The sequence below is a fragment of the Oreochromis aureus genome, linkage group 15, assembly GCF_013358895.1.
Source record: "Oreochromis aureus strain Israel breed Guangdong linkage group 15, ZZ_aureus, whole genome shotgun sequence".
Lineage (NCBI taxonomy): Eukaryota > Metazoa > Chordata > Actinopteri > Cichliformes > Cichlidae > Oreochromis > Oreochromis aureus.
In genome coordinates this window covers 33,192,358-33,206,299 of record NC_052956.1, presented here as the reverse complement: position 1 = coordinate 33,206,299, position 13,942 = coordinate 33,192,358, and the positions used below count along the sequence as shown (strand labels likewise).

General features: G+C 51.9%; 1 protein-coding gene across 1 annotated transcript; it reads left to right on the top strand.

Moving 5' to 3' along the window:
• The first annotated feature begins 9,854 nt into the window (after positions 1-9,854).
• LOC120433012 lies at positions 9,855-13,942 on the top strand. Its single transcript, XM_039598454.1, is given in 7 exon segments — positions 9,855-10,536; positions 10,655-10,741; positions 10,816-11,013; positions 11,563-11,783; positions 12,138-12,873; positions 12,876-12,896; positions 12,899-13,942. Coding segments are annotated over 7 exon segments (2,682 nt in total). The 3' UTR covers positions 13,636-13,942.

Genomic DNA, 13,942 nt, shown 5'->3' with positions numbered 1-13,942 from the left:
CATAGTTGGGCGTGTCTGTGACATAACTTATCAGCAATCGCCGCTCGCCGGGCGTGTCTGTGGCGCGACGTATTAGCGATCGCCAATGTCAGGGCGTGTCTCTGACATGACTTATCAGCAATCGCCGCTCACCGGGCGTGTCTGTGACGTGACGTATGAGCGATCGCCAATGTCAGGGCGTGTCTCTGACATAACTTATCAGCAATCGCCGCTCACCGGGCGTGTCTGTGACGTGACGTATGAGCGATCGCCAATGTCAGGGCGTGACTGTGATGTGACTTATCAGCAAACGCCACTCGCAGGCCGTGTTTGTTATGTGACGTATAACCAATCGCCAATAGTTGGGTGTGTCTGTCACAAAACTTATCAGCAATCGCCCATCACAGCGCGTGTGTCTGACGTAACTTATCAGCAATCGCCGCTCGCCAGGAGTGTCTGTGACGTGACGTCTTAGCGATCGCCAATGTCAGGGCGTGACTCTGACATAACTTATCAGCAATCGCCGCTCGCCGGGCGTGTTTGTTATGTGACGTATGAGCAATCGCCCATAGTTGGGCGTGTCTGTGACATAACTTATCAGCAATCGCCGCTCGCCGGGCGTGTCTGTGACGTGACGTATTAGCGATCGCCAATGTCAGGGCGTGACTGTTTTGTGACTTATCAGCAATCGCGGTTCGCCCGGCTTGTCTATGACGTGACGTATTAGCGATCGCCAATGTCAGGGCGTGACTGTTTTGTGACTTATCAGCAATCGCAGCTAGCCGGGCGTGTCTGTGACGTGACGTATGAGCGATCGCCAATGTCACGGCGTGACTGTTTTGTGACTTATCAGCAATCGGCGCTCACCGGGCGTTTATGTGACGTGACTTATTAGCGATTGCCAATGTCAGGGCTTGACTGTGATGTGACTTAGCAACAATCTTCACTCGCAGGCCGTGTTTGTTATGTGACGTATAAGCAGTCGCCAATAGTTGGGCGTGTCTGTGACATAACCTATAAGCAATCGCCGCTCGCAGGCCGTGTTTGTTATGTGACGTATGAGCAATCGCCCATAGTTGGGCGTGTCTGTGACATAACTTATCAGCAATCGCCGCTAGCCGGGCGTGTCTGTGACGTGACGTATTAGCTATCGCCAATGTCAGGGCGTGACTGTTTTGTGACTTATCAGCAATCGCAGCTATCCGGGCGTGTCTGTGACGTGACGTATTAACGATCACCAATGTCAGGGCGTGACTGTTTTGTGACTTATCAGCAATCGCCACTCACACGGGGTGTGTCTGACGTGAAGTATGAGCTATCGCCAGCACAGGGCGTGTCTCTGACGTGATGTCAAATATCAATACAAGACTTGTCACTTTGCTGTGATGTCAAATATCAATGCCAGACTCTCGTCTCTGCTGTGATGTCAAATAGCAATGCAAGAGTAGAATCCCTGCTGTGATGTCAAATATCAATGCCAGACTCGCGTCTCTGCTGTGATGTCACATATCAATGCCAGAGTAGATTCTCTGCTGTGATGTCAAATATCAATGCCAGACTCGCGTCTCTGCTGTGATGTCACATATCAATGCCAGAGTAGATTCTCTGCTGTGATGTCAAATATCAATGCCAGACTCGCGTCTCTGCTGTGATGTCACATATCAATACCAGAGTAGAGTCTCTGCTGTGATTTCAAATATCAATAACAGACTTGTTTCTCTCCTGTGATGTCAAATAGCAATGCAAGAGTAGATACCCTGCTGTGATGTCACACATCAATTCCAGGTTTGCGTCTCGACTGTGATGTCAAATATCAATACCAGACTCGCGTCTCTGCTGTGATGTCAAATAGCTCACACGGGGTGTGTCTGACGTGAAGTATGAGTGATCGCCGATCACAGGGCGTGTCTCTGACGTGACTTATCAGCAATCGCCGCTCGCCGGGCGTGTCTGTAACGTGGCATATTAGCTATCGCCAATGTCAGGGCGTGACTGTTTTGTGACTTATCAGCAATCGCCGCTCGCCGGGCGTGTCTGTAACGTGGCGTATTAGCTATCGCCAATGTCAGGGCGTGACTGTTTTGTGACTTATCAGCAATCGCCGCTCGCCGGGCGTGTCTGTGACGTGACGTATTAACGATCGCCAATGTCAGGGCGTGACTGTGATGTGACTTATCAGCAAACGCCACTCGCAGGCCGTGTTTGTTATGTGACGTATGAGCAATCGCCCATAGTTGGGCGTGTCTGTGACATAACTTATCAGCAATCGCCGCTCGCCGGGCATGTCTGTGACGTATTAGCGATCGCCAATGTCAGGGCGTGACTGTTTTGTGACGTATCAGCCATCGCGGCTCACCCGGCGTGTCTATGACGTGACGTATTAGCGATCGCCAATGTCAGGGCGTGACTGTTTTGTGACTTATCAGCAATCGGCGCTCACCGGGCGTGTGTGTGACGTGACGTATGAGCGATCGCCAATGTCAGGGCGTCACTTTTTTGTGACTTATCAGCAATCGGCGCTCACCGGGCGTGTGTTACGTGACGCATGAGCGATCGCCAATGTCAGGGCGTGACTGTTTTGTGACTTATCAGCAATCGCCGCCGCCAGGCGTGTCTGTGACGGACGTTTAGCGATCGCCAATGTCAGGGCGTGTCTGTGACATAACTTATCAGCAATTGCCACTCACACGGGGTGTGTCTGACGTGAAGTATGAGTGATCGCCAGTCACAGGGCGTGTCTCTGACGAGACTTAAAAGCAATCGCCGCCGCTCGCTGGGCGTGTCTGTGACGTGACTTATTAGAGATCGCCAATGTCAGGGCGCGGACGGTGATGTGACTTATCAGTAATCGCCACTCACAGGCCGTGTTTGTTATGTGACGTATGAGCAATCGCCAATAGTTGGGCGTGTTTGTGACATAACTTATCAGCAATTGCCACTCACACGGGGTGTGTCTGACGTGAAGTATGAGTTATCGCCGAGCACAGGGCGTGTCTCTGACGTGATGTCAAATGTCAATACAAGACGCCAATGTCACGGCGTGACTGTTTTGTGACCTATCAGCAATCGCAGCTCGCCCGGCGTATCTATGACGTGACGTATTAGCGATCGCCAATGTATGGGCGTGACTGTGATGTGACTTATCAGCAAACGCCACTCGCAGGCCGTGTTTGTTATGTGACGTATGAGCAATCGCCCATAGTTGGGCGTGTCTGTGACATAACTTATCAGCAATCGCCGCTCGCCGGGCGTGTCTGTGACGTGACGTATTTGTGATCGCCAATTTCAGGGCGTGACTGTGATGTGAGTTATCAGCAAACGCCACTCGCAGGCCGTGTTTGTTATGTGACGTATGAGCAATCGCCCATAGTTGGGCGTGTCTGTGACATAACTTATCAGCAATCGCCGCTCGCCGGGCGTGTCTGTGACGTATTAGCGATCGCCAATGTCAGGGCGTGACTGTTTTGTGACGTATCAGCAATCGCGGCTCACCCGGCGTGTCTATGACGTGACGTATTAGCGATCGCCAATGTCAGGGCGTGACTGTTTTGTGACTTATCAGCAATCGGCGCTCACCGGGCGTGTGTGTGACGTGACGTATGAGCGATCGTCAATGTCAGGGCGTCACTTTTTTGTGACTTATCAGCAATCGGCGCTCACCGGGCGTGTGTTACGTGACGCATGAGCGATCGCCAATGTCAGGGCGTGACTGTTTTGTGACTTATCAGCAATCGCCGCTCGCCAGGCGTGTCTGTGACGTGACGTTTAAGTGATCGCCAATGTCAGGGCGTGACTGTGACATAACTTATCAGCAATCGCCGCTAGCCGGGCGTGTTTGTTAAGTGACGTATGAGCAATCGCCAGTAGTTGGGCGTGTCTTTGACATAACTTATCAGCAATTGCCACTCACACGGGGTGTGTCTGACGTGAAGCATGAGTGATCGCCAGTCACAGGGCGTGTCTCTGACGAGACTTAAAAGCAATCGCCGCTCGCTGGGCGTGTCTGTGACGTGACTTATTAGAGATCGCCAATGTCAGGGCGTGACGGTGATGTGACTTATCAGTAATCGCCACTCACAGGCCGTGTTTGTTATGTGACGTATGAGCAATCGCCAATAGTTGGGCGTGTTTGTGACATAACTTATCAGCAATTGCCACTCACACGGGGTGTGTCTGATGTGAAGTATGAGTGATAGCCGATCACAGGGCGTGTCTCTGACGTGACTTATCAGCAATCGCCGCTCGCCGGGCGTGTCTGTGACGTGACTTATTAGAGATCGCCAATGTCAGGGCGTGACTGTGATGTGACTTATCAGCAATCGCCACTCACACGGGGTGTGTCTGACGTGAAGTATGAGCTATCGCCGAGCACAGGGCGTGTCTCTGACGTGATGTCAAATATCAATACAAGACTTGTCTCTCTGCTTTGATGTCAAATATCAATACCAGACTCACCTCTCTGCTGTGATGTCAAATATCAATGCCAGATTCGCCTCGCTGCTGTGATGTCAAATATCAATACCAGACTTGTCTCTCTGCTGTGATGTCAAATATCAATGCCAGACTCGCGTCTCTGCTGTGATGTCAAATATCAAAACCAGAATCATGATTCTGCTGTGATTTCAAATAGCAATTCTAGACTCGTCTCTCTGCTGTGATGTCAACAATTAATTCCAGACTCGACTCTCTGCTGTGATGTCAAATATCAATGCCAGACTCGCGTCGCTGCTGTGATGTCACATATCAATGCCAGACTTGTCTCTCTCCTGTGATGTCAAATAGCAATGCAAGCATAGATTCCCTGCTGTGATGTCACACATCAATTCCAGGTTCGTGTCTCTGCTTTGATGTCAAATATCAACACCAGATTCGCGCCTGTACTGTGATGTCAAATATCAATTACAGATTCGCCTCTACTGCCATTTCAAATATCAATACCAGATTGCTCTCACTGCTGTGATATCACATATCAATAACAACCTCGCGTCTCTTCTGTGAATTCAAATATCAATGCCAGACTCGTGTTTCTACTGTGATGTCAAATAGCTCACACGGGGTGTGTCTGACGTGAAGTATGAGTGATCGCCGATCATAGGGCGTGTCTCTGATGTGACTTATCAGCAGTCGCCGCTCGCCAGGCGTGTCTGTGACGTGACGTATTAGCTATCGCCAATGTCAGGGCGTGACTGTTTTGTGACTTATCAGCAATCGCCGCTCGCCGGGCGTGTCTGTAATGTGAAGTATTAACGATCGCCAATGTCAAGGCGTGACTGTTTTGTGACTTATCAGCAATCGCCGCTCGCCGGGCGTGTCTGTAATGTGACGTATTAACGATCGCCAATGTCAAGGCGTGACTGTTTTGTGACTCATCAGCAATCGCCACTAGCAGGCCGTGCTTGTTATGTGACGTACGAGTAATCGCCAGTAGTTGGGCGTGTCTGTGACATAACTTATCAGCAATCGCTACTCACACGGGGTTTGTCTGACGTGAAGTATGAGCTATCACCGAGCACAGGGCGTGTCTCTGACGTGACTTAAAAGCAATTGCCGCTCACCGGGCGTGTCTGTGACGTGACTTATTAGAGATCGCCAATGTCAGGGCGTGACGGTGATGTGACTTATCCGTAATCGCCACCGCGCTGCAGGCCGTATTTGTTATGTGACGTATGAGCAATCGCCAATAGTTGGGCGTGTCTGTGACATAACTTATCAGCAATCGCCACTCACACGGGGTGTGTCTGACGTGAAGTATGAGCTATCACCGAGCACAGGGCGTGTCTCTGACGTGATGTCAAATATCAATACAAAACTTGTCTCTCTGGTTTGATGTCAAATATCAATGCCAGATTCGCCTCTCTGCTGTGATGTCAACTATCAAAACCAGACTCGCGTCTCTGCTGTGATGTCAAATATCAAAACCAGACTTGTCTCTCTCCTGTGATGTCAAAAAGCAATGCAAGAGTAGATTCCCTGCTGTTATGTCAAATATCAATGCCAGATTCGCCTCTACTGCCATTTCAAATATGAATACCAGATTGCTCTCACTGCTGTGATATCACATATCGATACCAAACTCGCATCTCTGCTGTGATGTCAAAAATCAATGCCAAACCCGTCTCTCTGCTGTGATGTCAAATAGCTCACACGGGGTGTGTCCGACGTGAAGTATGAGTGATCGCCGGTCACAGGGCGTGTCTCTGACGTGACTTATCAGCAATCGCCGCTCGCCGGGCATGTCTCTGACGTGACGTATTAGCGATCGCCAATTTCAGCGCGTGACTGTGATGTGACTTATCAGCAATCGCCACTCGCAGGCCGTGTTTGTTATGTGACGTATGAGCAATCGCCAATAGTTGGGCGTGTCTGTGACATAACTTATCAGCAATCGGCGCTCACCGGGCCTGTCTGTGAAGTGACGTATGAGCGATCGCCAATGTCAGGGCGTGACTGTTTTGTGACTTATCAGAAATCGGCTCTCACCGGGCGTTTCTGTGACGTGACTTATTAGCGATCGCCAATGTCAGGGCGTGACTGTGACAAAACTTATCAGCAATCGCCGTTCGCCGGGCGTGTCTGACGTGAAGTATGAGTGATCGCCCATCACAGGGCGTGTCTCTGACTTGACTTATCACCAATTGCTGCTCGCCGGGCGTGTCTGTGACGTGACTTATTAGAGATCGCCAATGTCAGAGCGTGACTGTGATGTGACTTATCAGTAATCGCCACTCGCAGGCCGTGTTTGTTATGTGACGTATGAGCAATCGCCAATAGTTGGGCGTGTCTGTGACATAACTTATCAGCAATCGTCCCTCACAAGGGGTGTGTCTGACGTGAAGTATGAGTGATCGCCCATCACAGGGCGTGTCTATGACGTGACTTATCACCAATTACTGCTCGCCGGGAGTGTCTGTGACGTGACGTATAAGCGATTGCCAATGTTACGGCGTGACTGTGATGTGACTTATCAGCAATCGCCACTCGCAGGCCGTGTTTGTTATGTGACGTTTGAGCAATCGCCAATAGTTGGGCGTGTCTGTGACATAACTTATCAGCAATCCCCGCTCGCCGGGCGTGTCTGTGACGTGACGTATTAGCGATCGCCAATGTCAGGGCGTGAATGTTTTGTGACTTATCAGCAATCGCGGCTCGCCCGGCGTGACTGTTTTGTGAGTTATCAGCAATCGCCACTCACCGGGCGTGTCTGTGACGTGACGTATTAGCGATCGCCAATAGTTGGGCGTGTCTGTGACATAACTTATCAGCAATCGCCACACACACGGGGTGTGTCTGACGTGAAGTATGAGCTATCGCCGAGCACAGGGCGTGTCTCTGACGTGATGTCAAATGTCAATTCCAGACTCGTCTCTCTCCTGTGATGTCAAATATCAATACCAGACTCACCTCTCTGCTGTGATGTCAAATATCAATGCCAGATTCGCCTCTCTACTGTGATGTCAAATATCAATGCCAGATTCGCCTCTCTACTGTGATGTCAAATATCAATGCCAGATTCGCCTCTCTGCTGTGATGTCAAATATCAATGCCAGATTCGCCTCTCTACTGTGATGTCAAATATCAATGCCAGATTCGAATCTCTACTGTGATGTCAAATATCAATGCCAGATTCGCCTCTCTACTGTGATGTCAAATATCAATGCCAGATTCGCCTCTCTGCTGTGATGTCAAATATCAATGCCAGAGTTGCGTCTTTGCTGTGATGTCACATATCAATGCCAGACAAGACTGTCTGCTGTGATGTCAAATATCAATACCAGACTTGTCTCTCTGCTGTGATGTCAAATATCAAAACCAGAATCATGATTATGAAATCTGGAGGGAACCTCCAGGTTTCCACACCTGCTGTGATGGATGCTTACAAGCGGGCGAGATGGATATCAGAGTGCAGGAGCCCAGGAACAGGTCCAAGAACTGAAACATAAGGAGATTGGAAAGAAAGCGTTGTGAAATTTGGAGGGAACCTCCAGCTTTCCACGCCTGCTGTGATGGATGCTTACAAGCGGGTGAGATGGTTCTTTTTCTAACTTCGCTCGGTCTTTCACTATGGGAATCGCCTCGGCGTGACCAACTACGGAAGCTCCAGTGACACCACGTCTGTCTCTGACAGACCTGTCGAGCCGTGCTCAGGGCTCCGCCCCCTCATACTAACACGGCCGACCAGCTCCTCCTAACTCATTCTCGCTTTCTTCCCGTGAGAAACTACTTTGAGCTCCCTCAGCGCATCCAGGCTAACTTGATTAGCTGCTTAACAGTTCTCAGGCGTCCCGTGTAGGAGTACGTCGCCAAACGCAGTTTTTCCGGTTCCAGTTTGGATCGTGCTGAGTAAGTCCTTCGAAAGAAGTGTACTTAAAGTTGCACTGTGGAACAGCAACCGCGTCAGGCGAGCTGTCCCAGCGGTTCCTGGTTTTAGTTAGCGAGGTAGCCGACGTTGTGTAACTCGGGCTAACGCGTTACGGCGAGCTGTTCGTTCAGTGTCCGGCTAGCATTAACTTGTTAGCAGGCCACGAACAACATTAGCGTCTCACTAGCATTAGCTTGTTAGTCGACCTAGGGCTCAGTTAGCATTAAGTTGCTAACGATATTGGCTAGAGGAGTGCAGCTAACGTGTCACGATGAGCTGACTCCCGCGGTGACTAGCTCGGATTTAACACCCGCCGCTAGTCCTAGCTACTTACGGGCTAACGTGTTGAGACAAGCCTGGTGTAGCCTAGTCTCACCAACTTTCCGCTAACCATGTCGACGGCTCCTACTCCCGCCAAAAGGTCGGAGCCGAAGGCCAAAGAGGCTGCATCCCGCCCGTGCCCCGCATCATGCGGTGCCACCATCTCGGGCAGGGACCCTCATCCAATGTGCATCGTCTGTATGGGTGCCAAGCATGCTCAGGCTTCACTGGCGGACCCTCAGGGATGCCCACACTGTGCGTTGATGCCAGAGAAAGTCCTGGAAAGGAGGCTGAGAGTAGCAGTAACGAACAGTCAGGACCCCTGCCTGTCGGCCGCTACTGCTACGAGCGATATCCATCATCCATGAGCCTCCACAAGCTGGGCGGACATGATGGAAGAAGAGTCCCGCTCATGCCCCCATCGTTCGAGGACCTCCTCGATCAAAAGCGTGGGCGGGCGGGTGGCGAGGACGCGGAGGCGATGCCGACTCCGACCTCCTCGACATGGAGGACATGGATGAGGAACAGGAGGATGACTCCACCTTTCCTCCCCAGCAGTCCAGGCCACCGAGTGGGGCTGAAGTTGCACCCCCGGTGGACAGTAATTTGTACGAGGTCTGCAAACGGGCTGCTGCCAAGCTAGGCATCCCATGGCCAGCCGCCCAGGATGCCGAAGGGGCAGAACGCGACCTGTATGACGGCAAGAGGCTCCCACCAGCCTTGCCGCCATCGAAGCAGCTTCTGCCAGCAGTCCCGGCCTGCATGAAAGAAAGGAGTCGCTATTGGTCAAGCCCTTTTAAAAGCAAGCTTCCGACCAAGGGCTGCTCCAAGCTTGAGATCCAGGGGATGGGTGAACTGGGGCTGACCGAACCCCCAGCAGTGGAGCCTTCAGTGGCGTATCACCTTCACCCCTAACCGCAGGGCAATCTCAGCTTCTTCTAGTGTTTCTTTGCCCAACAAGATAGATCGCCCCACCGGCGCCTATCTATCAAAGGATGTACAAATATGCTGCACAGTCAGTATGCTCGCTTAATGCAGTCACACAGCTATCAGCATATCAGGCAGAAATTCTGGAAGACATGGGTCGTGAGCTTGACTCGGGTTCCCGAACCCAGCCCTCTGGGATGAAATCTGCGTGGTTAATGATCTCATTCTTCGCTCCTCCAGGGGAGCAGTCCAAGGGTGTGGCCGCGTTATGGGCCTTGCAGTCTCGGGTGAGAGAGCCTTGTGGCTAAACCTGTCAGGCCTAGGTGATGCTCAGAGGGCTGAGGTAATGGATGCAGCCTATGACCCAACCAAGGGTCTCTTTGGCCCAGCCCTGGAGAGAATGAGAGAAACAAGCACCCGCAGAAAGCAGGAGGGAGAAGCATTCAACCTCTGCTTACCCAGAAAACCTAACTCTCAGCCCCAGCAGGTGCCAAGAGCTGGCTTTGCCGCAACAGCAGCAGCTGTGAGAGGGAGACAGAGTGGGGTCAGAATGCAGAGAGGAGCAGGAGGCCAGCAGGGTGCCCACCAGGCCAAGGTAGAGAACCAAAGACCTTGGGGCAAGCATTCTTTGCAGCGGCTGCTGCAAAGAACAAGCCGTCACACCCGGAGAGGGGAAAAAGAAGCGGTCAGCCTAGCACACCTGCAACGTTCTGTGTCACCCTCTCTTCTCCCCAAAGAGAAGGAAGGTGTTAGAAGGGTAACCAAATCACTCCAAGGTTCAGGGTCTCCAGAAGTTTCCAGTTCACCAGGAGCACCTCTCAGTCTCCTCCTCCAGTTCAGGAGGACAGACTTGTGGACAAATGGCGCAGTGTCATCAAGCACTCCTAAGAACTCTGTCTGTGTCACCAAGCACTGCCCAGAGTCACCAGACACTTCACTGTGGTTTGGGGGTAACAAAAGAAATAAAACGTGCATTTCTGCAGCCAGGCAGTTTGCCAAGGGCAGAATGTCCCCCCAGTTTCAAAATAAAAACAAAAGAAAATCACTGCCATTTGTCTTTGTTCCCAGCGGGGGGAGCTCACGCTCTTCCCGAGGGGGAGAGCCCCAACTCCTTCCGGGAGACAGGGGTGACGTCACGCTACTGCGTCTTCAGAGGCCCGCTCACAGCGCGGCTGGAGCGGTGGCGCGCATGCGCAGTTCATCCCTGGGTCTTGTCAACCATTTCCCAGGGTTACAGACTACAGTTTGCGGTAAAACCACCGAGATTCGGCGGAGTGTTGGCTTCGGTGGCCAGTGGCGACTCAGCGAATGTGCTGAAAGAGGAAATATTCTCCTGTTACACAAAAAGGCGATCAGAGCGGTTCCGAGCGAAGAAGCTCAGCAGGGCTTTTACTCCCGCTATTTCCTCATCCGAAAAAGGACGGAACGTCGCTCCGCCCTATTCTGGATCTGCGTGTGTTAAACAAGCATTTGAGAAAGTACACGTTCAGAATGCTCACACACAAGACGCTTTGTCGCTCAATTCACACAGGCGATTGGTTTGTTACAATCGACCTATCAGACGCATATTTTCACATCGCCATTTATCCTGCACACAGGAAATATCTCAGGTTCGCTTATCAGAGAGTAGCGTACGAGTTTCAAACTATCCCATTCGGGCTATCCTTAGCCCCAAGGGTGTTCAGCAAATGTGTGGAAGCAGCGCTGTCTCCGTTAAGGAACAGCGGCATCAGAATATTCTCTTACATAGACGATTATCTAATATGCTCACGATCGCGCGAGCAGGCGATCAAAGACCCGAGGTGGTAGTGAATCACCTCACGGAGCTTGGGTTCACAATCAACCTGGAAAAGAGCCACTTGGAACCCGCACAGTTTATAGAGTATCTGGGGCTCAGAATAGACTCCATCTCTTATCGTATGGCACTTTCAGAGCGGAGGATCGCATCCTTCACTCACTGTCTTTCCCGTTTTCAGCTGGGGAAAGTCGTGCGGTTCCGACTCTGTCTCCGCCTCCTCGGCCTCATGGCCTCGGTGATATCGGTGGTACATTTGGGGCTGCTTATGATGAGAGATTTTCAGTGGTGGGTCGCTTCTCTGCAGCTGTGCCCTCGCCGACATCTCAGTCATGGTGTAAAAATAACGCAGCCGTGTATCGCGGCTCTCCGGCCTTGGAGGAGCCCTACAGCTCGCTGGGGGTACCTCCCGGGCAGTGTCTTCCAGGGTGACGCTGACCACAGATGCATCCCTGTCAGGCTGGGGTGCAACTATGATGGGCAGAGCAGTGAATGGCGTTTGGTCACAGAGACTCGCTCTGAATCACATAAATGTGCTGGAGCTCGCGCGGTGCTCCTAGCCCACGGCATTTTCTGCCATATCTCTGGGGACAACATGTTTTAGTGAAAACAGACAACTCCACTGTAGTTGCTTATATCAACCGCCAGGGCGGCACCGTGCCCCGGCAGCTACACAGGTTAGCCAGGAAATAATTGTGTGGAGCAGCACTCGGCTCCTCTCCCTTCGCCAACTCACGTGCCAGGAATTCTGAACAGGGGGCGGACCTCCTGTCCAGAGGAAATCCACTGTTCGGAGAATGGAGGCTTCACCCACAGGTGGTGGAGCAGATTTGGCAGAGATACGGCCGGGCTGCCGTAGATCTCTTCGCCTCACCAGAAAACACACAGTGCCCTCTGTTTTTCTCCCTATCAGACGCAGATGCGCCACTGGGCGTGGATGCGCTGGCCCATCCATGGCCAAAAACTCTGCTGTGTGCTTTCCTCCCTCAGCCTGATCTCCCCAACACTGATCAGAGTGAGGGATCAGGGGCTGTCACTGATCTTAATAGCTCCACGGTGGCCATCCAAACACTGGATAGCAGAAATCATCCAGCTTCTGGTGGACGAGCCATGGCCACTCCCCATCCACAGGGACCTTCTGTCTCAGGCGCGTGGGGAGATATACCATCCCCATCCAGAACAGGTTGCTCTCTGGGCCTGGCCCGTGAGAGGTGGAATTTGAAGGCAGCAGGCATGCCTCCGAAGGTTATTGAAACCATTCAGAATGCCAGAGCCTCCTCCACTCGTTCCATTTACAGCAGTAAATGGTGTGTTTTTGGGGAGTGGTGCCATGAAAAGCAGATTATCCCTTTTCAGTGTTCAGTGGTGGAGCTGTTGTGTTTTCTTCAGGACTTGCTGGACAAAAGGAGAGCTTTTTCCACCATAAAGGTCTATTTAGCAGCTATTTCAGCCTGCCACGTGGGTTTTGGTGATAAACCTGCTGGTCAGCACCCCTCGTATGTCGCTTCATGAGAGGGGGCGTCGAACGCTCCCAGTTTCTAGACCACTGGTCCCTTTATGGGATCTGTCAGTCGTTTTGGACGCCCTCTCCCACCACCCCTTTGAGCCCATTGGGGCAGTGGGGTTGAAGTTTCTCTCTCTTAAAACCACTCTGCTGTTGGCTCTAACCACAGCCAAGCGAGTTAGTGAATTACAGGCTCTGTCTATTCACCCCTCTTGTCTACAGCTGGCCCCAGGACTGACTAAAGCACGCCTGAGGCCTAACCCTGCCTTTGTCCCTAAAGTGTTGGAAACGTCATACAGGTGCTCTACAGTAGAGCTCCTGGCTTTTCACCCCCCTCCATTCTCTTCAGAGACGGAGCAGAGGCTGAACACTTTGTGCCCTGTGCGGGCGTTGGGGACTTATCTTGACAGAACAGCTGGATTCAGGAAGTCGGATCAGCTGTTTGTTTCCTGGGCCTCCCCTCACAAGGGCAGGCCCTTATCACGCCAGAGGCTAGCTCATTGGATTGTAGAGGCCATAGCTCTGGCTTATAGCTGTAAGGGCTCGCAGGCCCCCCCGGGACTTCGAGCTCACTCCACTAGGGGTGTGGCCACATCCTGGGCTTTGTTCAGAGGTGTATCAGTCCAGGATATTTGTGCGGCAGCAAGCTGGGCTACGCCGCACACGTTTGTCCGGTTTTATCGGCTGGATGTTGCACAGTCATCCCTGGCTCAGGCAGTGCTGGATTCTGGTGCCTCAGGTTCGACCTGAGATCCTGGAGTAGTACTGGAGAGTGGCTTCGGGAGCTGGCACAATCCGGGAGTGGGCCATATCTCCCATAGTGAAACACCGAGCGAAGTTAGAAAAAGAACGTTGGGTTACTTAACGTAATCCCTGGTTCTTTGATAAGAGAGTGAGGTGTTTCACCAACACTTCCCTCCTTGCTTAGGCACGGAAAGAAATCTGCTTGGAATGAGATAGGAGGAGCTGGTCGGCCGTGTTAGTATGAGGGGGCGGAGCCCTGAGCACGGCTCGACAGGTCTGTCAGAGACAGACGTGGTGTCATTGGAGCTTCCGT